Genomic DNA, 23542 nt, shown 5'->3' with positions numbered 1-23542 from the left:
TGCACTCACCTGCAATCTCCCGCTTCCTCAGATATTTCAGCACTCACATCTGGTTGGAAAAGGAGGTGGGTGCCCCCTGCTGTTCATATCCGCCCTGAACGTAGTCTCCACCCTGATTGTAACCTTGCTGGCTGTAATCGGGCTGGTAGCCACCCTGGGAGCCAGCGTATGGGTCCCGCTGCTCATAACCTCCCTGGGCGAAGGAATCAGGGGCGGGCTGCTTCTCCTGGGCGGGCTGCTGACGCATAAATGGTGCGATGATCCCAGTCTCCTTGAATACAAACCACAGGTTACCTGTCCACAAAATCAGGTTGAGGAAGCCAAAGACCTTGAGAGAGAAAAAATTCAAATAAATAAAGTTAATTCAATTTAAAAGTTTGTTTTAATCTCAAGAGACATTAGAGGAAGATTTTTATCAATAAGAGAATTTCCTGTACAGCCAAGTAGAACTGACTCACCACAGAAGTGTTAAGACCAGACATGACGGGGTCGTGAACTTCACGGCAGTGGTTGCCTTCCTGTTCACAAGCGGGGATAAGTTCTTTAACCTCCTCTGGATCTGTAGCTGTCTTGACATCAGACAAACCCTTCGCCCATGCTGCCGAGCTCACCAGCCACATGAAGGTGAATACACACGTCACACCAAAATCCTGCAAAGACATTATTTGTTTAGAATTATATGTAAATATATAGGCTTGTGTTGTATGAAACACTGAGCTGCTACAGTGTCAGTAATAACCAAAATTCAATCTTTATTTAATCACCCTCATGTCATTACAAAAAACCCGTGCTAATTATCTTTCTTATTAGTTCATAGTGACCAGGCGCCAATTAGATCCAAGAGAAAACACCAAAGTGGTCCATATCAAGGACATAACAATTTCTTGAAGATTTTTAGAATAGAACAGAACAGTGAAGGAAATGCTAAGTCTAATTATAGTATGGAAGCAATCATTTTGATAATATTTGAAAATACTGTATATGTTCACTCTTATTTGTAAGCCTTAATATGTCAAAAACGAATCACATTCAGTTAGGAATTTCATGAATCGTGTAAATTCTATCATATGTTCAATTCAAAACTGCCAAATTTGTAAAAAAAAAATTAAATAACAACAACAACTTAGTGCTCATGTGTCATTGAAGAAAACTCACAATCAGTGGTCCTTTATTGTTCTCACGGTACTTCTCAAAGGCAAAGACATAGACGCTGAGAGCTGCCATGGAATACAGGAATGCAAAAACGCCTATGGTGACAAAGAACTCTGCAGAGGATGAGTAATCCCCAACCAGGAAGAAACGGTCAGTTTGGCCATTCTTGCAAGCGGGGGCATCAAAATACACTTGATGGAGCCTGGAGGAGATACAGGGGAACAGGGTTACTGAGAGAACCATAACACCTTAAACGTTGGACATTTAAGCACATTTACAACTTAACCTAATTAAGAGTGATTATACCACATCTCAGTGGGCTAGAGAAACAGTTAGCTTGGATTATGAACCAAAAGGAAAAGGAGAAACTACATATTTAGTGTACCTGGGATCGCAAACAATCGCCCCGAAGAACTAAAATTTAATAAATCAGGTTTCACACTGAGAAAACCCTTTTTCACACCGGGTACCGAGAAAAATGTTATATATTTTAATAATAATAACAATAAAAATATAGTGAGGGGGCATTTGATCATTTGAAAACCCTGCCAAGTAAAACACCAGAGGGTCTGTAGGGTAGAGTGGGGGAAAACGCCCCTTTACCAAAAGTTAAATGTGTCCAGAATAGTTATCATAGTTTTAGTGACAATGACATGAATTAGAAATCAAGTATGAAAAATGTCCAGAGTTTTCACTTTATTCAGTTTTTAACAAAAATTTAATTCGTCCCAAGGGAGCGTTTTGTCCCCACAGGTGTGGTAAAATGCCCCCAAGTTTGAAAAAGCAATTTGTTTAATACATTACAGAAAAAATATATATTTATGCAGTTCTGAAAATATAATTATATTTTTCTTAAATAACACATACTCCCTATCTACAGTCCTTACTATTCTCATATCATATATACAGTGGTTATAGAAAAGAATCACCACCCTTTAAAATAATCACATTTTGTTGCTGTGCAGCCTGAAATGAAGGCAGAGTTTTTGTTTTATCAAGCTGTATTTAATCAGTGCAACTTATATTCCAATTGAAAGACATAACAGCAACATGTCAGAAAAAAAAATAAATACAAAATAAAAAAACAGAATCACTGAGTTGGAAAAAGGATCACCCCTCCTAAAAATGACAGGTGTAGCTCATCACCTTCTCAATGGCAAACAAAGCCATTTGAATTTCAGCTGTGATGAGCTGTGGTCATTTTGATTAGCTCAGCATGAAAAGAGATCTCCTGGAGCATTTCAGTTTTTGATAGATCACCTGAAGCAAACATTCAACTATGGGTGGCAAGGCTCTGTCAAAAGATGGATAAAAAAAAAATGTAATGGGTTTATCAATGTCTAGAAGCACAGTGAAGTCTATTATTAAGAAGTGGAAGGTACAGTATTTGGTATGAGTATGACCCTCCCTGGATCAGGCCGTCACTCCAAACTGGATGAAAGAGCCAAGAGAAAACTGATCAGAGAGGCAACCAAGAGGCATATAGCAACTCTGAACCAGTTGCAAGAATTGATGATAAAGAGTGGTCATTGTGTGCATGTGACAACAATATCACAAATTCTCTACATATGTGGCTTGTATGGGAGGGTTGCAAGTAAAAAAACACTCAAAAAAGGCCACATGCAGTCACGGCTGAGCTTTGCCAAAATACACCCTGAAGATTCTGAGGCCACATGGAAAAAGGCATTATGGTCAGATGAATTATTCGGCCTCAACAACAAATGATATGTCAGGTGGAAATACAATACAGCTCACCATCCAAATAACAGAATTACTACAGTGATGGGGTAAAAATGGGTTAAAATACTATCAAATTCTTGAGAAAAATTTGCTGCTTGTCCATGGGAAGAAGGTTTACCTTCCAACATGACATTGATCCAAAACACACAGAAAAACTGACCACACAGTAGCTGAAGGAGAAAAAGCTAAATGTCTTTGCATGACCTACTGTAGTCAGAGCCCAAATTTAAACCCCATTGAAAATCTGTGGAATGACTTGAAGACCGCAGTCCACAAACCGTCACCATCAAATTGAACTGAACTTGAGCAGTTCTGCAAAGAAGAGTGGACAAATACAGTCTATATGTACAAAGTTAGTAGAGACATATCCCAACAGACTAAAACAACTCATTTCAAGCTGCAAAGCAAAGAAATTAGATTATTTTAAGGGGGTGATTCTTTTCTATACCCACTGCAACTGTGATGTTGTACAAAACAAGTTTATTTAACAACACTTTATTTTCTTACAGCTGAAAATCACTTAATGTGAAATATGTTCTCTCTCAGGTACATCACCAGTGTAAGCTTCATGGAGAATACTTCTATATCACTCTTGTCAACATAGTCTACAGTTACAACAAAAATGTATCTTGACTTTATCTAGTGGTTACTTTGGAAAAAATATATATTTTTTTGGCTTTCCCACACTATTCCCTACAGCATTAAAAGCTGTTCTTCAAAAAGTAAATACATACTGATGAACAAGCACAACTTCAATATGGCCACACAGGTCTAAAAAGACAGTGCTACCTGAAGGGATACTCAAACTCCACATCTATTTTCAGGTTACTGTCTGATCTGTTTCTGCACTCCACGCTCATCCTGAAGGAGCCGGAGTAGCTCCCACATGTGGAGAATGCAAAGATGGCAAACACCTGGAAAAAAGGTTTATATTTATGCATCTGGGAAGTGTTCAAAAGCATTCAAGTTATACATTTTATCAGTTCATGCATTCAGGTATCAGGCCCACAACCTTTCCATTGCTAGAACCATTCTCTTCTATTTGAGTTACAGGAAGGATAACAAGTGTTTTTACATATTTTTGTGACTGAAAAAAAAATACAGAAAAAAAAATAGAATGCTTTCTATACATTTTCATCTGAGCACTCACATTCACACATCAAACAGGGATGAAATCTGTGAGGACTAGTGCAAATGTGATAGTGTCATATTTGAAATATTAAAATTATTCATTGTAGGAGGTGTGTATGAATACAATTAAAATACAGGCTGAATAAACCAAATGAAAGCATCTTACACCATGTGACACCAACATCCTGACATGGACATAAGCACATTATTTTTGCTTTCAGGATTTAGATTCATAGAGATTACTTATGGACTTATGACTGGTGAAGGACTGAATGGTGAATGGAGCTATTAAATTTCACTGAGATACTCTGCCATCTGTCATATCGCTGAGATGAGGCTGTGTTATGAACCCAGGGAACATCGCAGGAGACCAAAACAATAGACACACATCAAGCCACAGTAAACCATCCTAAACATAGGCAAACCAAATAAATCGAATGAGGCCAAGAGAACAAAAATATCTCAACAAGGAATGATAAACCAAAGACTGAGGGACCATAGAAATAAATACTAATGTAGTTATTGTACACACAAAAAGGCCTAAACAAACAATGTTAGAAAAGAAACAATCGCATAGCCTAACCACCAGACCAGACAAGGTCCAAGCGAGACTATTAAACAATTAGTCAGGCCACACAAGCTACAACAACAACAAAAAAACACCACACAAGACAGACCAAACAAATCAAATCAAATCAGCTCACATTACCAAGCCCGGCAAAGTCTGATCCCAGACACAAACTAAACTGAGTTTTGTGATTCAGTGAATCAATTAAACTGAGCAAATTCATCAAGCAAAAGATTATCAAATAATTAAGCTTAAATGAGCTTATTATACACAAAAAAGGCAATTTGGAGAATTATAAATGCCTTGTACAAATAGAATGATGCAGACAGGATGCAAATATGCCCTTGTTCGGCATTTTACTACTATGTAGCCTGTTTTTTATGCCATTTTCCACTATGTACAAAGTGAAGAAGCACTGTGTGACCAATAGATGGCACCAATACTCTGCAATTGTGCGTGTTCTCCTAGGTAAGGTGCATTCATGGTGTACATGATGCGTATTCCCTGGTGCAGAATAGGCGTTCTCAATTCATTCCTTTGGTAACAGAAAGCATTGAGAGCATGAGAAATACTAAATTTTATGCAAATGAAGAGTGGAGAACATCATGCTGGGGACATATGTGCTTTAAGGGGTCATATGATGCCATTTAAAATTTTCCTTTATCTTTGGAATGTTACAAGCTCTTGGTGCATAAAGAAGATCTGTAAAGTTACAAAGACTAAAGTCTCACATCCAAAGAAATACTCTTTATAAAACTTAAGAGTCAACCACTCCTACCTAAAACGGCTTCTAACATGCCCCCACATGTCTACGTCACGATGTGGGAAGATTTGCATTACACCGTCCAAATGTTCCCTCAAAGAAAGAATGTGTAACATTTGATTCTCAATTTAGTATTGCTGTTGGCGCCGCCGCCATTGTAGAAATGCTGTGTATTTCATTGTGAAAGCGAAACTACTTTGTTTGGCCTTCCAAAAGAGGACAATATGCACTTTGTGATGCCTAAAGCTGATCAGTGCTGGTCGCTGAGGAAATACATCAACTTGGCATTGTGAATCACTGGATCGGCTTTCACCATGGACAAAGCGGAGTCCAGCATGGGTTCGTCACATGTGGTTGCCCACTGGCCGCTCCTTGGTGGAATTTTATTGTTTTTGTCTTTATCGCACCAGGACACCAGGCATCACAGTATTCTAAGCAGGGTTGCCAGGTTTTTGCAACTAAACCTGCCCAAAACTAGCGCAAAACTAGCCAAGTCGCATTCCGGGGGGTAAAATACATGTTTTTTGCTGGGGATCCTCCAGTAAAATTTGCATTCCAGGGGCCTGATATCACATTATTGGGGTCGCTTTAACCAGTGGACATGAAAAGCAACCTGTGGCAAAAAAAAGTAAAGCCCAATTCTGCAGGAAAACCGAGGACTTGGCAATGCTGATGTTAAGGGGTGTAACATTTCCGTCACAAGCTTGAGGTATCCAGCCAATCAAAATGCACTAGATAGCTGGCCAATGATGTAAATCTTGCTTTTCAGAATAATGAGCTTTGTAAAAATTGACGCAGAAAGCCAGGGCATAGAGGAGCAACAATAATGAACATTATGTGGAAAATAATGTATTTTTAGAACCTTTAACAGCCTAAACAAAATAGCATTACACCAAATACACAACATAATGTTCTTTTTAGCAATGCCATGGCCCTTTTATACCTCTAGTTCCAGGTCTAAACTAATGGCTGAAGATCATATATGGACCAAAACTAACACACCATCTTATATAGCACACACACACACACACACACACTCACACACATATAAACTTACCCATTCTAAGACTTTGATGAAGCCCAATGGGACTTTCAGCACCCTGAACTGCCCACCGGCAACCAACTATCAAAAGAACAAAATCGAAAAAAACGTTAGACAGACAGACAGACAGACAGACAGACAGACAGACAGACAGACAGACAGACAGACAGACAGACAGACAGACAGATAGATAGATAGATAGATAGATAGATAGATAGATAGATAGATAGATAGATAGATAGATAGATAGATAGATAGATAGATAGATAGACGTTGTGGATGATGTGACTTCACCACGACGACTCATAACACAAACAGGCCTCTTCTGTATTTATTTTGAAGTGGTAGTGAACCATAAGCATAGGATCCGCTGCTGCATCGTCGAAAAAAACAATGAAAAAAAAACAATGAAAAAAACCCTGTATCAAAATAGCAAAAGGATGAAAAAAAAAACAATATTTTAAGTCATCAATTAATTTTATCTCTGAACCTCGAAGAAAAAGGAAGGGAAGGTGAGTCGCAAGGACCTTGTATGGCCATTTTGCCTGCGCGCGCATCACGACCATCCGAAACCAAGAGCTGCTGAACAGCAAGTGATAGAGATTTCTCAAACCCTTTTCAACTCCAAAATCTAACAATAAATAAATAAATTGATGGCGTTCTTCTATAGCAATCTGGAAATTTATTAAATATTGCTCTGAAATTTTACCGTTTCTTTCATTATTATGATATTGGGAAATATTTGCTCTCATCAGACCTGTAGTAGGCTGTAATAGCGATTTTATACGGACAAAGTGACGTAGGAAGGTGCGGTTTCACACGAAACCATTTTCTTTGCCCGTGAGGCTCGTCCTCCTTTAAACACCATGCAAATAAATAAATCGATCAATATAACGATTCAAATCTCCTCTTAACTTAATTTAATTATTCAAATCAATAAATAATATTGGCCTACACGTGAATGCAGTTTGCATCACCTGCCAAAAATGTGTATCATACGATGCTCTGTAAATATAAGCATCAATAACCAATTTATGATTGTGTGTCATATTCAGTAGACACAGCTCTCTTGATCCCTACCTATATAATATAATAAAACTAATAATAATAATGACAGAGAAGGGCCTGGGCTCGGAGCTAAAAGTCACACATTAACAGTATTGGAATGGAAGTCAGCTGCCATTTTAAAAGCATATCTACGAGCGCATATGCATTTGATAAAGGGCCTCGTGCATTCGCTTTGGATTGATGTTAGGCTTTTGCACTAAACAAAAGGTAAAACTGCAAAATACAATTTGATATCTTACTAATATATAGGCTATGCGTTTAGTAAATGTATAATTGCATGTATGACAATCCTCTACGAATACATCTAACAAATTTAGCCCTTCATCAGATCTGTTTTAAATATTATAGCCTACTATACTATAATATAAAAACGAAAATATAGCAAGTCACGAAAGAAAGCCACTGGAAATACGGTATCAGTGAACAGACGGACAGCATCAGCAGGGCACCTCTCCCTATAATTATTTTCCACCATCATTTGTAAGCGCATATCTTTATCTGAATGCCTGACTGAAAGACAAACGGAAAACATGTACATTATAAACACGACAAAAATACACTATATCATTTTGATTCCAAATTCCCTACCTGATTTACAACATCCATGTTAGTCGCCTGCTCTTAAGTAGGAGATACAGATATACTCGGTGGGAGGCGAGTGATGGAAGCGGAGCAGCCCACGGAGGGGGAGGGACAATCAACAGAACAGCTTCAGTTGCGTCACGCGCTTGCTTTGAGAAGGCTTTTTTTTTTTGTTGCGCCCAGAACGGATGAATCGACCGACGCAGATCGCTATAGAGCAATAAGATCATTAACCTGTCATAATTTACGTGCTTCTTCTAGCTCTATCCATCTTCAGTGATGCTCTCAAATATGCGGTGATATTTCCTCTTCTAATGAGTTGTTTGGATGACAGTCTGCTCGCGCTGCAGAGGCCGTAAATTCTGAATGTCACTGGGTGGCAAACTGTTTAACAATCACGTTTCGCAATCGGCAAAGCAAACTGTGGTACACGCCACTACCAAGTGCGATGGGTAACTGGCAAAGCACAGTGTTCCCGGGGGATTGATCACTCAACACCAAATCCACTACGTTAATTGCTGGGATTGAACTAAGTTAGATCATTTCATTTTGTGGAACGCTAATATGCTATTTGGGAAATAGCCTAACGATTCACGAGAGTCTTTAACAACCACAGAAACATCACAGTTATGATAACTCGGTCTACATGAGAGGATGTAGGACTATTTCTGGAGGGACAGTTACTAACTCAGGATTTCACTGCATGGTATAATGGCAAGCTGCAGGCCCATAGATATTTTCATATCTTCAACTATATCTTGTTAAAATTTCCTAATGAACCCAAACTTAATTTATTAAGATCTTTAACAGAGTAAGGAAGGTGTGAATATGATGTTCTCCCTGTGGGAAGAAACCAGAGTTAGAGAAAGAAAAGATGACTCATATACTGTTTTTAGAGATGGTCTAAAATAAACACCCCTGTTTAAAAAAAGAAATGCTAAAACAAGAAAATATTTCATCATACATCTCAGCTAAAGTATTGAAAAAGTTGATCCTCAAGAGCATTTAATATATTAAATAGAGAATTAGAGTCTCTTTAGATTCTTAGAAAGTGACATAAGCACAAAAGTAAGCATTGTGGCTCCAATAGTGAGCATCATATCCACACTCCTACTTCCTCCGTTTGAAGCCCAAAGCACTGTAGCTGTGTTTTTCTCATTGCTAATAAAAACACTAAATAAAGGTTGTCTATGTATGTTACGATTCTCATTGCAGAACTGATGTGCTTTATTATCCCTAGCCTCACTATTGTAAATGAGACTAAGAAATGCTTAATTATGATAAAGAAGTAATGATGCAGTGCATTTTTCATAGATCCAGATGTCTGGATGAAGGGGTGGCACAGTTGCGCTCGAAGGCCAGTTGGGCTAAAGGAAGTGTCCTCCCCCACAATGCACCACTATAATTCAAGCCAGTGGCTTGCAAAGTTGTCTAGTCTCGAATCAGCGTAGAAGTAACAATACAATGCATCAGCATAGCTTATATATATCAGAAAAAAATGTAAACTGTGGGTCAGGGATGGGCAACTTTAGTCCTGGAGGGCCACTGTCCTGCAGAGTTTAGCTCCCTAGCCCTAATCAAACACAACTGAACAAGTTAATCAGTGTCTTCAAGGTCACTAGAAAGCTTCAGGCAGGTGTATTTGATTATAGGGCTGAAACTAAACTCTACAGGACATCGGCTCTTCATGACCAGGGTTGCCCATACCTGCTGTATTATGAATAATAACCATAAACAGCCTTTACGTAAATGTTCCTTCTGTCATTTGTTGAGGTCAGAGAAACATCTGGCTGTCTTCAACCTTTCGATAGAGAAAACTTAATATTAAGCATATATTTTTTTCTCAAACAATTTGTGCACCCATTTAATAAACATATCTAGCATATAAAGTGACCCAGGTGGGACTTGAACCCACAATCCACAGCTCCAAAGGCTGATGCCTTCTCCATTAGGTCACTGGGCCTTCATAATGAAGCGCGTAATTTAAAAAGGCCACGATTCTCAGATATTATAAAAATGACAGATGGCAAAGTGTGGAAACATTTCATCTTTATATTTGTTTACAAACATCATTCAGAATTTCATAAAACTCTCATTCAATCTCACATATAAGTCTTTAGGTATTAGACTATTCCATGTGAAGTGGTTATATTATTAATGTTCTGCATATTTACACTCATGAAATAAAGCTGTTGGGAATGGGAGCAAACGCTGGGGATAACATAGAGATGTGGTATGACAGACAAGTCCATAGCTGCAATCTGTGGTCATTTATTTTTAGAAAATGTTCAGTAATTTCCATTTTTATTGTATGAGCCCCATGAGTAGGACATAGTGTTCTGCTTCTGAAAAGATCACTGTTGCTGTGTCTGTCCTATTGGTATTGTTATCAGTAGGAATGAAGAATCCGACAAAAGGGCTAGGCATATCAGCAATATGTCAAAATCAACCACATGTACAAAACTGGAATAAAAAAATTAAACCAACCAATTAAATAATAGTAACAAAATAGAAAATTAAACAACTTTTCCAAAAAAGACATTGCTTTTGTTTTACTGTCTTATAAAGGTGTTCATGAAATTCAGGCCAAGCTCTGTGCAACTTCTCCTCCTTTTTTTTTTTGTTTGCTTGTTTGTTTTAATGAAATATTAAGCTGGAATTGGAGCAAACACCACTTAAAGACTGAAACCATGTTCAAAGACGATTAAGCAATCCTGGAGCCTATCATGAAAAAAAAAAAGCTGGAACAAAAATACACACATACTGTTTACACAAAATGCCAGACAAACCCGAACAATGATTATAAGTGTTCATATTTCAATTATTTATGATTACATTTCTTAAAATATTTATTTGAATAATTTAAAATACTGTTTATATATCTTAGGTAGGAGAATCCATCTGTAAATGGCATTTAGAAATAAACAGACAACCATAGACATGAATGATGGAGTAAAAACACATTTACATATATAAAACATGTTCAACATGATAAGCTGTTTACAAAACAAGTCCTTTCAGAGATCTGAATTTAAAGAAAGAATTGAAAACTGCCATGTTGACAGGATAAATTGGAGCTGGTCTCTTTTATATATTGAGCATGAACTGGTCACAATATTTCAGAGCAAAACCTTCTTTTTCTTACTTTCTGTGACTCAGAACTGCATGATTGGTCAGTCAGGATTCTGTTGCTCCACCTGCAAGCCCTTTTTCTGTTATTCAAAAAGATGTAACACAAGTCATCTCATCAGCCAGTTCCTCTTCCTCATGGCTCCTGATCGGCTCCTCATCACTGTATATGGCTGAACCACACATGTCCGTGTGGTTCAGGAAGCCTTGGCTCTCCCCAGGGCCCCCACGACTCAAGAGATCACTTGCAGCACTTTCCATCTCATCTATGGTCATGTGACAGGCATCTGCAATCTCACGCTTGGCAAAGGCGACAAATTTTGGGTCCTTGGCATACAACCCCAAACCCTCAGAGATCAAGACCTGAGGAAGACAAAAAGAGAAAGATCTGAAGTGGTCTTTGTAAGTTATTTTTCTTGAGGGATTTAATATATTTACTAAGCAAAAATGAATTAAATTGATAAAAAGAAGTGAGAGTCAATATTTAAAATATTACAAAAGATTATAATTTATAATAATAATTAATTACTGACAAGAATAAATGTTTCTTGAGCATCATATTGGCATATTAAAATGGTTTCTGAAGGATCATGTGACACTTAAGACTGAAATAATGACTGCTGAAAATTCAGGTTTGTCGTCACAGGAATAAATTATATTTCATAATATATGAACATCTTTGTATTTGATTTTATATTTTACAGTTATTTTATTAAATATATTACATTCCATTATTTTACTAGATAATTTTATTTAATATAAAATCCATATATAATACATATATACACATGCATAAATACACATACATTTATAAAAATATATGAATATAATAGTTGTATTTATTTAAATAAGTTTAAATAAAAGGATTATATTATATCATATCCTTTATAATGTAGCATATAATTTAAAATGGCCACGATTCTCAGATATTATAAAAATGACAGATGGCAAAGTGTGGAAAAATTTAATCTTTATATTTGGTTACAAACATCATTCAGAATTTCATAAAACTCTCATTCAATCTCACATATAAGTCTTTAGGTATTAGACTATTCCATGTGAAGTGGTTATATTATTAATGTTCTGCATATTTACACTCATGAAATAAAGCTGTTGGGAATGGGAGCAAACGCTGGGGATAACATAGAGATGTGGTATGACAGACAAGTCCATAGCTGCAATCTGTTGTCAGTTATTTTTAGAAAATGTTCTGTAATTTGCATTTTTATTGTATGAGACCCATGAATAGGACATAGTGTTCTGCTTCTGAAAAGATCACTGTTGCTGTGTCTGTCCTATTGGTCCATACTATCTCATACAGCAGCATTAGGCCTACTAATTTTGTGAGGAGCTCATGTGTTTGCTTAGATGATGTTAAGTAATGTTCCCTTGGCGTTGCTTTAATGTTGTTTTAGATGTAACATGTTATAATGTTACTGTTATATTGATGTAGTCAAAATGTCATTTGTCTGTAATGTTATTTTTTATATTTTGGTAATGTTGCTCTCATGCTCTTGTGTTTCTCTGCTCATACCGCTTCCACCAGACTGTCAGCGCTGCCTCTCTTCTCGCTGTATTGAGGACTGAGTTGGGAGGGGACTCTGAGGGTAGTGTAGGCTCTATATGGCTGCCCTCCTCCACCTGTAGAGGTTCCCGAGTACCATCCCATACTGGGATGCTGAACCGACGCAGGCACTCTGACACCACTGGCCTTTTTGTCCCAGATGCCCACAGATGCCCCTTCTGCTCCCTCCTCCTCTACCAGGATGAGGGGAGCGTAGAGGAGACGGCCCCGTCGAGGGCCAGTGTTTGCCCAGGATGCTGTTGAACCCGTGGACGATCTAGCGCTGCTTTGACGAGAATCGTAGCTTCCGTATCCCTAAAAGGGAGAGAAAAAAAACAGAAGACTGAGTCACATAGATTCTGTTCAAACACACTTTCATAATGTTGTGGCTTGATAATATTCAATGGAGTTGCTTCAGTTATAAAAAGCAGTTGGCAAACAGGAACGGTGAACTGTATGAAGATAAGGTGTTTCTTCAACTACAGGCAAGTTTAGACCCTGTAGACTTTTGAAAATAAAATCCTTGTCAAAATTTTTTAAGCATGTTTAATTCTTCTGTTAAGACTAATTTCACTAGTCAAGTTTTATGCATCCTATAAAAAATACATAAAAATTAAATATTATCACACAAACATATCTCACATATTGTTACATATATTGACTACAGTTAGCCCCTAATAAACTTTTTTCAAAAATGTATTTACTAAGCAGTTATAGTGAAGCTTGAGATTGATATGCGAGACGTAATATGTAATATATTTTAAAAATATTTTTTACATAATGCATATTAAAATATGTACATTTATTTAGCCATATGTTTGTTTGTTTTCAAAGTTGTTAAAATAATAACTCTTTGATTAATTTTTCAATTGAAAGCCTGGGTCTGGGAAAAGGGAACAAACTATAAAATCAAATGCATTTGAAAAGCAGAATGTTTTTTTAATGTGATCTTCATTTGACAAAGACTGAATTAATTTAATGTAATTTATTTTAATGTTTTATTTTATAATCCATGTCACTTTAGTCAGCGAATAAAACATAAACACAATGCAATAAATGATATCCATGTGTGAACTTAAATATGAAAATGATGTAACTGTAACATTTGGGAATTATGTGAAAACAAAAAGAACACAATTATTTAATATTGTGCGATGGATAAGAAATGCTATGTAGTAATATTACCTGTGAGCGCACTCTGCAGGGAGGGGAGTTCTGATGGTATGTTCCTGGGATGGGCAGATCATCGCTACTACCTTGCCTTCTTAAACACTGTATGTTAAACGAAGCCTTTCTCGCTGAGAAACGGACAAAAAAATAATGAAAAGCAGTTTAAAAGCAATTTACAGATTACTTCTACAGGTTCAGTACAAACCTTGATTACATACACAGAATATTACAAATAACAATTATTAAATACATAAATCAGAATGGATAATTTTACCTGTAGGTGTTGCTGGCAGCAGGCGTCTCCGTGCTGTCCTCCTGCCTTCACCATAACTGTTTCCATAATGATTCCCATAGACAGGGTGCCTCATAGAGAGTCCATCATTCATGTCTCTATGTCCCGGGAACATTGTGCTGTCCTCTGGATAACCATGCCTGAGGACAAAAAGGATTTTATGTATTAAAATCCATAAAATTAAACAGCATCCAAATATGAATTCATTAATTCAGGCACAAATAAGACTTGATGAGTACCTTTCTCTAGAGATGACGCTCTCGCTGTCCTCATCTTTTCCATAGAAGCGCTGCTCTCCAGGGTACTCACCATCTTCCTCTCTCCGAGATAGGGGAGAGGAGAATCTGTCCCTGGAGTCCCTCCTGAGGGAGAAAAAAGGAAACCAGCCATCAGCAGGAGACTGAGAGAACAGCAGACAGGAACAGAGAAGGGTGATGGGTGGTTCTGCAGACTGTGTGGAATGCTTACCTTGGGTATTTGTAGTATGATGGTCTATCCAACAAAACAAAAAAACAGTATGTAAAACAAATTACCAATAAATTGCATAATTAATATGAGGTATAACATAAATAAATACAGTACAAACAACTAGCTTTACCTCCTGGGCAGCTGGTCAATCACACCATTCTTGTGCTGGTAATGAAAGGAGGAACGCAGGCTGTCTCTTCTTCTAAAGTTCTCGTGCTCCAGAGTGCCGTTCCCATTTGGTGTTTTTGCTAAGGAGCTCCTACGTCCCAGTCCCCCATTTAGGATGCTATCTCCTGAGACAGGAACAGGAGCACCGCTGGGAGTAGTGACCAAAGAGGAGCGCCGGCTTTTGCTTGAGGGCTCAGTGTGGCCTGCATTGCCATTTTCGTTCTAAGAGGCCAACAACATGAAAGAGAAAAACCATAACAGAATTTGTATTTAAATATATGTAATGCAACAAAAAAAAAACTTATTTAAAAAAAAAATTTGTTTATTATATATATATATATATATATATATATATATATATATATATATATATATATATATATATATATATATATATATATATATATATATATATGATAGGCAAAAATTTATAGCCTGAATGTACTGTAAGTCGCTTTCTGTTTACAACAAGAAATGTTTCTTGGACACCAAATCAGCTTAAAAGAATGATTTCTGATGGATCATGTGATGCTGAAGAGGCTTCAGCCTCTGGAGCTGGAGATTGTGGGTTCAAGTGCCACTTGGGTCTCCAGCCTTTCGATGCTGCTAACAGTGCAAAGACTCAAAATACTTTAAAAGTGTGCTGCAAAAATGATTGTGCCTTTGAGAACAAATGACTCTATTTACTCTACAGGTGGTAAACTTTTACCAAGGAAAGCAACTATTAGCAATCATGCACTCTATGATTGCCGTAATCAAATTATGCACCTTAATATAATGTATGATGAATGCTGGCAACATCAATGGCTAAGGGAAGGGAATGCAATAGTTTATGTACTCATTTCATACAACCAGCCAAACCACAACATCTACACCTGCACCACAAAATCCTCAGCCCAAACTTTTATTCATTACCTGATATCTGCTCCTGTCTGCTACTCAAATTACCATCCATCTCAATAGACCAAGTGTCTCATTAATCTGAATGATGACCTAACCCTTCTGTCTCTGACTATTTCGATATAATGGGCTATTTTATATTCAGCACATTTATAAGATCAATTTAGTGTGCTTCAGTTAATTGATTGAAAAACAGAGTAATTAAAGTTTCAGAAATTTGCTCCAAAATAAGATTAACGGCACCTTATAACTAGGATCATCTTCCTCTTGCTCCTCCTCCAGGCCCTCTTCTTCCTCCCCCAGATCCTCGTTCATGGCCAGTCTCATTTCTGGCCCCAGGTCCTGCAGAGTTCTCAGCCCTGCCTGACACAGATGCACACGGAAAGAGACAAATGCCACAGTATATATGCAGCTCACCATACAGCTGAGTTAAACAATACAGCACAGACACTCAGACTGCTAAATTTTGACAGAGTTTGGGAGAGTGGCCCAGTGGCCTAATGGATAAGGCATCAGCCTCCGGAGCTGGAGATTGTGGGTTCGAGTCCCACCTGGGTCAAAATCCTAAAAATTTGTGGTGCAATAGAAGTTAACTTTAAGTTAAAAGTGCAGTTCTGCTTGATGAGTTTGCTAGGATCATATGAGATGACTGAGGTCACAAACATAATGATAATTTAAAACCTAATAGAGCTGCAAGAGGTTTTCTGTTGTTTTCATGGTTTATACTTAGAATTAATGACTGAGACCACATGGAAAAAGTTTAAAATCAATAGAGGTCTAATAGCTATGGTATCAGCTGAGAATTGTGGGTTCATATCCCACCTTGGTTACAAACCTTGTTATTTGTACTGCCACCAATATTCAAGTTAAAACTGTTATTCAAATATATTATCAGGTAGTAGGGTCAACCTATCAAAGACAATCTGACTGTTGGAATGATGAAGTGAGTCCTGCTGGATGAATTCGCTGAGATTATATGAGAAGGATGAGGCTGTAAACATAACTTAAAATCAAGTAGGGTTAGAAGAGGGAATCTAAATATTGTTATGTTACCATGGCTTGTACTTACTATTACTGAGACTATATATCAAAGTCACAAGAAGGCCTAAAGGCCTAATGCATAAGGCATAAGCCATTGGATTTGGGAATTGTGGGATCAAGCCTTACCTGGGGTGCAAACCTTACATTTTTGTTATTTATCCAATTTAAGTTAAAATTGTAGAGAAAAACTGATATCACCAACCAATCAAAGCTAAGCTTTGTGTTAAATGATTTAATGAAGTTGAAGCGTGTCCTGAAGAATTACATCATTAATATGAGATGCTCTGAGGCTGTAAACAAAACGACTGAAAAAGCAACCTGTAAGAATGATAAAATGTATGCAGCATGGCCATAAACACACACATGTAACCTCAACCCACCAATGAAAGCACACCCACAGAGAATATTAATCAGAGACTGTAAGGTGATACTTGGTATGAAGACAGTCAGGATCACAGTTCTATAGTGTAGACTTTTGTTAGTTTAAGTGGATCATCTCTCAATGTGGAATTTGTACAAAGCCATGAAATAATTCAAGTCATCGGTCTTTGGGATTTTATTTTGTGCAAGTGTGGGGCATTTTGCATAAAATGTGTGATTTAGCAAATGCAATGGTATTATTGTGTCCACATAAAGACACTCCATAAATAAAATGCAGAAGCTGGGATAGAGATCTACCTGTAGAGCTAAAGGGTTACCATTCTCTGTCTCTCCCAGACCCACTATCTCTTTCCTTTTCCGGAACTTCCTGAAATAGTCCTGGATCAAGAATGTGGCGTAGAATTTACCCACAGTCACTTCCTCATCTGTAAAATAATCGACATAGAATGTTGGAAATAAAACAGCACAAAAAGTTGAAAAATGTTTCTGATTTGCGTGTTTATTTGGGTTTTGCAGCATTCAGAACTGAATTGAGGATGCCTTTTAAATGACAGTTAAATATGAATTGAGACAGACTACCTGAATGATCTATTCTTGTGTATTCTGTTTATGTGTGATCATTTCGCAACTTAGTAAGTTCTTCATTCCATTTAAAATTCACATTTCTGTAGGCTATAGAATATACAATTCAAATTCACACTTAAATGGAGCCAATTTTGCCAAGCCCTGGTGCATTGTGGTAATTTCACTGATTTAAAGAACTAGAAACAGTAAATGTAATCCAGAAAGAATTTACCAGCAGGGGGTGGAATAACCTCATCCAATATTTTGGGTTTTGTTTTCTTCCAAATCTTCTTAATGATGATTCTCAACTCTTCGTTCTCTTGATCAGGGTTCCCTGAGAACCACACATTACAGCCACATCAGCTTACACAGCTACCTAAAGACCATGTCATTTTACACACCGATTGTCTTATTCATTCTCAGTTTTACTGCATATTGTTATTCTGCATGGTAACCTGTATGGTTGTATGTGGTTGAAATCAGAAAGCCTCCAGAGTTTATATGCAAAGCACACCTTCATATAAATCTCCTGTACCTCAAACAGAGAGGTGCAGTGGATGAGTATGCAAAGGGTGTGTGTGAGTGTTTGTGTGTATACCCATACTGACCCTCAGTTTTAATTTTCAGAGCTGTTCTGACCAGGGCGAACAGGGTGGCATTGAAGGTCACCGTACCATCACTGTTCAGGGGCATATTCATGGCAACCAGCCTCTAACAGAAAGAAAGAGGGAGATATAGTGAGAGAGAAAGAAAGGAATGTGAACAGACCAGGTGGATTTTGTGTGTGTATCTGTACCTTGCATGCTACACGGTGAGGACAGAGCTTTCCAAATCCAAGTGGCGGCTGGATTCTCCTGAGCAAAGCCACTACATCCAAATGTTTTATACGACCCCTGGAAAACAAACACTCATTTAATTAATCTAAAAAAATAAAATAAAAAGCATTAAAGAGAGACTAGTAATCTTACTTGGCTTCAGGGTCATACTCTGACCAGATTCTTTTAAACTCATCCAGGTGATGTGGCCCGAGAATCGACCAATCACGGGTCAGATAGTCAAAATTGTCCATAATGACAGCAACAAACAGATTAATAATCTGAAAAAGCACAACAAAGAAAAGCATTTGCATTTCACTGTGCAAATCACACTGAAAACATTTGCCTTGCATAATGATAGCTAAGAGAGATCAACAATGATTTTTTTTTTGTACAAATATTTATTTATAGTTTCATTTGTCAGAAAAAAAGTTAAATATAAGAGTTTTCTTTAAAAAAAAATGAACAAGTTAAAAAAAAACAATGTAACTGCATGACAAAAGTTATAAAGGCAAAGTTATGAAGAATAGAGTTAATCTAATAAACAACAGCGTTTTACCAAGAAGGCGCAGAGCATAAAGAAACTGATAAAGTAGACAATAGCAATGGTGCTGCCGCAGGAGAATTCTTCCCCGGGTTCATAGTCTGACTCTGGGTCACAACGCTTTCCTGGAAGACTGGCCAACATGATCTCCTGCCATGCTTCACCTGTTGCACACCTGCACACGAAGAGCACAGATGCCTTTATCCCAAACAACTTACACTGCATTCAAGGCATACATTTTCTAGGAATCAAATCCATGTACTTGATGTTGCAAGTACCATGCAAGTACCAAACTCTCTCACCTGAAAAGAAGCAGCACAGCCTGCGGAAAAGTCTGAAAATTGTTGTTCCTGTTAATTTGTGTGTGGTCATGCATGGCGATCTTTCCGAATGTCTGATGAATAAAGCATTAATTATATTTTAAACGGTTTAGTTGTTCATTAAAAAGCCTGTTTGATTGAAATAGAAATAGTATAAACTAAAAATATAACAAAAATATAAATTTTCCCAGCCTTCAATTACCTGCATTCCAATCACGGCATAGATGAAGAAGATCATAGCGATCAGAAGAGCAACATACGGCAGGGCCTGAGGGACAACAAGAACAGTTAGACTACAACATTTGCTCAAAATATGAAAAATGGATTAGTAATCATTGTCCTCTGACCTGGAGTGATTTGACAAAAGTCCAGAGCAGGGTACGAATGCCCTCTCCCTTGCTGAGCAACTTAACCAGTCGCATGACCCGAAACAGGCGGAAGAATGTAATGGACACACGAGAGCTGTCCTCTGAGCTCTAAAGAGAAAATGAACTATAAGTGAGCTAATGTCTGCATTAAACCCAAATTGAATCATTATTAGAATTTAATAAGACTCAAATGATAGACAGAAAAAAATTGCCACTGATTTGAACTTGAACTGCACAATATGGCAAGTTATCTTCGCAAGTTTAGCCTATATTATAGACCCCATCTATTTCAGTCTTGTTGGTCGCATAAGGAAAAGAGAAACTCACACTGAACTCTGTAACCACAATGTCCACCACACTTCCCACCACAATCAGAGCATCAAAGGAATTCCACGCATCGACAAAGTAATGCTGCAGTACAGAAAATAGTTATTAAAAATCAACCAGATATTAAGAAGAACATACTTGAAATGTTCAAGTTGAAATAAAGCTTCAGAATAGTAAACACATATCACATCTGCAAGTGAAATGACTGACCCTGAGTCTGAGAGCCATCAGTTTAATAATCATCTCCACAGTGAAGAGGCCGGTGAAAACCATATTGAGGATGTCCATCACATAACTAAAAAATTTTGACTGGTCATAGTGCTGTGGAAGAATCCAGAAAGAGTTGTGATTCTACATTCAGCATTTGACTTATGTGTTTAGATCGAGGCCTTCTTCAAATGGTTCAGTGCAGCTGACTTCTCATTCAAATGGTGCTACTCAATACTGTTTTATTCTCAATACTATTTCAGCACTGGCCTCAGGGTTCATGTTGGAGTTTAAGGATGCTCATATAACCTCAGAATACCACAAATAGACTAAAATTCTGATTATAAATGCTGATTATACTGCTTATGTAAGACTTTTCAGACTCAGCTGTTTACCTGCACAGCCAGAGTAACAGTGTTGAGGAGAATCAGCACAAACATGATGTACTCAAAGCCTGTGGAGTTGATTATAGACCAGAACTTGTACTGCACTGGGTTTTTGGGGATGTACAGCTTCAGCGGCTGGGCCTTTAGGGCGTATTCCACACACTGTCTCTGTAAGTAACAAAAAGAAGGAGACTTAATGTGAAAAAGACACACTGGAGTACAATAGTGCACAACTCATCTCAAATAGGCTATTATTCAAAATGAAAAGTCAACATGAAATCTTACATACTTTTAGTACAAATTTCAGTTCTTATTATGAATGATTTACCTGTGCATCATAACACATAGACTGCAATATTATTATTGAATACCCCATTTTAACAAGATATAAAATACTATTTAAAGGTTTGGAGTTGGTAAAATGTTTAACGTTTATGAAAAAAGTATTTTACACAGTTGCATTTTTTAAAACAAAAATATGGTTAAGAAAACAGTCATGTTGTGAAATATTATTACACTTTGAAATAACCATTTTTTATTATAATATATTTTAAAATGTAATTTATTCTTATGGTGGCAAAGCTAAATTTTCAGAGTCAATTATTCTAGTCTTCAGTGTCACATGATCCTTCAGAAATTCCTCTTATGCGCTGATTTGATGCTTTTTGATTATTTTATTACAGTAATTATTAAAAAAGAAAAGAAAAATATCATACTGACCCCAAACCTTTGAAAAAATAATTTGTCATGTTACAGAGATAAAATTGGTTGTGAACTTAAATGCAAAATGTAAAATACTGGAATATGTCAATATTCTTTAAAATAGCCTTTCTTCCAACCTGGTTTTTGTCCAGCTCACAGTTCTTGAACTCAGCCTCTCCTTGCTCACGAAAAGTGATGATGACAAAACCCACGAAGATGTTCATCATGAAAAAGGCGATGATGATGATGTAGACGATGAAGAATATAGAGATCTCCACACGGTAGTTGTAAATGGGGCCGTGATTCTCTGCATTGGCATCAATGGCTTTGTACAGCAGCCTGAACAAGGAAAAATTAAATGTGAAGCAGGTTGTACAAACATGGTCATGGTGACCTTCGGTGACATACGGAGGAAGATGTCAGAAGCAGACTCACGCTGGCCAACCCTCAAACGTGGAGACTGTAAACAGGGCCATCATTCCCATCAGTACATTATCGAAGTTGAATTCACTGTTGATCCAGATCCTCTCTCTCACCATTGGATGACTCACATCTCCATCTTTATACACCACAAATGTGCCCCTGTGTCACACAACCAATTTGTAGGCACAAATGGATGTCCACATAGACCACAAACAATCATTCATGACACATAAGCATACATGTTGCTCAAATGCGCACACAGTGATGATAGATGCAGAAATATGGCATACTTGCACTGTTCTGGGGTGTTTTTAGCTTCATCTGTGCAGCGATAAAATTTTCCCTACAAAATACAACAGTAATAATGCATTACAAAGTACTTTAGTACATATTAGTATTAGTATATATATATGTACATAAATATATTCATGTTAAACTTGTGGGAGCACAGGATGTAGACAGCTTTTTTCTGTGTGCATTTTACTTTGAAAAGCTGAACACCGATGCAGGCAAACATGAACTGTAGTAGAGTGGTGACGATCATGATGTTCCCGATGGTCCGTATAGCCACAAACACACACTGTACCACATGCTACATACAGTACACACACACACAGAGAGAGAGAGAAATAGAGTTTGCAGAACAACAATGGCACACAAAGTCTCAAACTATTTTGTGAAAATGAATTACACTAACATTCAAAACTATGGGGTCAGTAAGACTGTTGTTTAATTAAGGATGTTTTAAATTGATCAAAAGTAACAGTGAAGACTTTTAGGTTACACTTAAAACTGTAATAATATTACAATATTACTGTATTTTATACGGCTATATAATATTTGTAAATTAATGTAGCCTTACTGAACATAAAGGACTTCTTTCAAAAACAAAACAAAACAAAAAAACTTATAGAGCCCAAATTTTTGCATGAACTAAAGATTAGAGTATGTAAATGTGATCTTAAGTTATAATTGACAGAAATATTGTCATAGTTGGCAAGTTACATACAGTATATTCATGCCTTTAAAACCTTTGCTAACAACTACACGTGCAGATAAAGCACAGACACAAACACACTAAAAGATGTACCTTGAGTCCTTTGGCTCTGTTGATTGCTCGAAGTGGCCTCAGAACTCTGAGCACCCTAAGGATCTTCACTACAGAGATGGCACTCGAACTAGTACAGAGAAATTGCAAGCGAGGTTTGTATGTGTGCATGCAAAAAGCATAGACTGATCCTATTTCCTTCAGTGTCTCTTAACAGTGTGATTCATATGGTTTCATAAGCAATCAAGTCATTACCCTTTTCACCTCATCAGACTGAATACAGGTATTTCACCTTTTCCATACAATTATGTGCCAAAGTAAATACTATCAATATTTAAATTAATAGCTGGAAACATCTGTGCATCAGATTTTTATTTATTTATTTTCACATTTGCAATTCATTCAATGGTGGATATGGGAGCCATCTTCATTTATCCACCAGAGGGCGATGCATACACTCACATACACTGATCCATACATCAGATATCACAGTTTCACAGTTATTCTGAAAAGGGAACTTTTGATTTATGAGTGTAGTGGACTTACTGCAAGAAGAAGGAGACCAGAGACACACTGACCACCAAAAGATCCAACAAATTAAACCAGTTTCTACAGAAGGAACCCTGATGGAGGAAAGCGCCATGCACTGTCATCTACAGAGAGAAAAGGGAAGGGATGT

General features: G+C 37.3%; 2 protein-coding genes and 1 non-coding gene across 3 annotated transcripts in view; 1 reads left to right on the top strand and 2 right to left on the bottom strand.

Moving 5' to 3' along the window:
- Window positions 1-8439, bottom strand: part of LOC113076441 (synaptophysin) — a 10809-nt gene extending 2370 nt beyond the window's left edge. Inside the window, exons 1-6 of the mRNA XM_026249098.1 lie at window positions 8053-8439; window positions 6412-6477; window positions 3682-3806; window positions 1156-1354; window positions 459-650; window positions 10-328 (exon numbers count right to left, since the gene is read on the bottom strand). Coding sequence (XP_026104883.1) covers window positions 44-328; window positions 459-650; window positions 1156-1354; window positions 3682-3806; window positions 6412-6477; window positions 8053-8070 — 885 coding nt within the window. The 5' untranslated portion in view covers window positions 8071-8439 and the 3' untranslated portion in view covers window positions 10-43. The remainder of the gene's footprint in view (window positions 1-9; window positions 329-458; window positions 651-1155; window positions 1355-3681; window positions 3807-6411; window positions 6478-8052) is intronic.
- Window positions 8440-10086: 1647 nt separating this feature from the next.
- Window positions 10087-23542, bottom strand: part of LOC113076440 (voltage-dependent L-type calcium channel subunit alpha-1D-like) — a 36390-nt gene continuing 22934 nt past the window's right edge. Inside the window, exons 23-48 of the mRNA XM_026249097.1 lie at window positions 23410-23516; window positions 22906-22993; window positions 22300-22407; window positions 22106-22158; window positions 21828-21974; window positions 21530-21731; window positions 20700-20858; window positions 20308-20418; window positions 20098-20181; window positions 19750-19878; window positions 19605-19670; window positions 19385-19476; window positions 19098-19257; window positions 18692-18819; window positions 18520-18616; window positions 18332-18434; window positions 17956-18057; window positions 17457-17584; window positions 15981-16100; window positions 14800-15059; window positions 14670-14693; window positions 14441-14563; window positions 14184-14341; window positions 13925-14037; window positions 12710-13054; window positions 10087-11538 (exon numbers count right to left, since the gene is read on the bottom strand). Of these exons, the coding sequence (XP_026104882.1) occupies window positions 11266-11538; window positions 12710-13054; window positions 13925-14037; window positions 14184-14341; window positions 14441-14563; window positions 14670-14693; window positions 14800-15059; window positions 15981-16100; window positions 17457-17584; window positions 17956-18057; window positions 18332-18434; window positions 18520-18616; window positions 18692-18819; window positions 19098-19257; window positions 19385-19476; window positions 19605-19670; window positions 19750-19878; window positions 20098-20181; window positions 20308-20418; window positions 20700-20858; window positions 21530-21731; window positions 21828-21974; window positions 22106-22158; window positions 22300-22407; window positions 22906-22993; window positions 23410-23516 (3480 nt within the window). The 3' untranslated portion in view covers window positions 10087-11265. The remainder of the gene's footprint in view (window positions 11539-12709; window positions 13055-13924; window positions 14038-14183; window positions 14342-14440; window positions 14564-14669; window positions 14694-14799; window positions 15060-15980; window positions 16101-17456; window positions 17585-17955; window positions 18058-18331; window positions 18435-18519; window positions 18617-18691; window positions 18820-19097; window positions 19258-19384; window positions 19477-19604; window positions 19671-19749; window positions 19879-20097; window positions 20182-20307; window positions 20419-20699; window positions 20859-21529; window positions 21732-21827; window positions 21975-22105; window positions 22159-22299; window positions 22408-22905; window positions 22994-23409; window positions 23517-23542) is intronic.
- Window positions 16224-16296, top strand: trnar-ccg (transfer RNA arginine (anticodon CCG)). The gene has a single exon. It is a non-coding gene; the product is annotated as a tRNA-Arg (tRNA).

The sequence above is a fragment of the Carassius auratus genome, unplaced genomic scaffold, assembly GCF_003368295.1.
Source record: "Carassius auratus strain Wakin unplaced genomic scaffold, ASM336829v1 scaf_tig00020493, whole genome shotgun sequence".
In the NCBI taxonomy this organism is placed as follows: Eukaryota; Metazoa; Chordata; class Actinopteri; order Cypriniformes; family Cyprinidae; genus Carassius; species Carassius auratus.
This window is presented reverse-complemented; position numbering and strand designations above follow the sequence as displayed.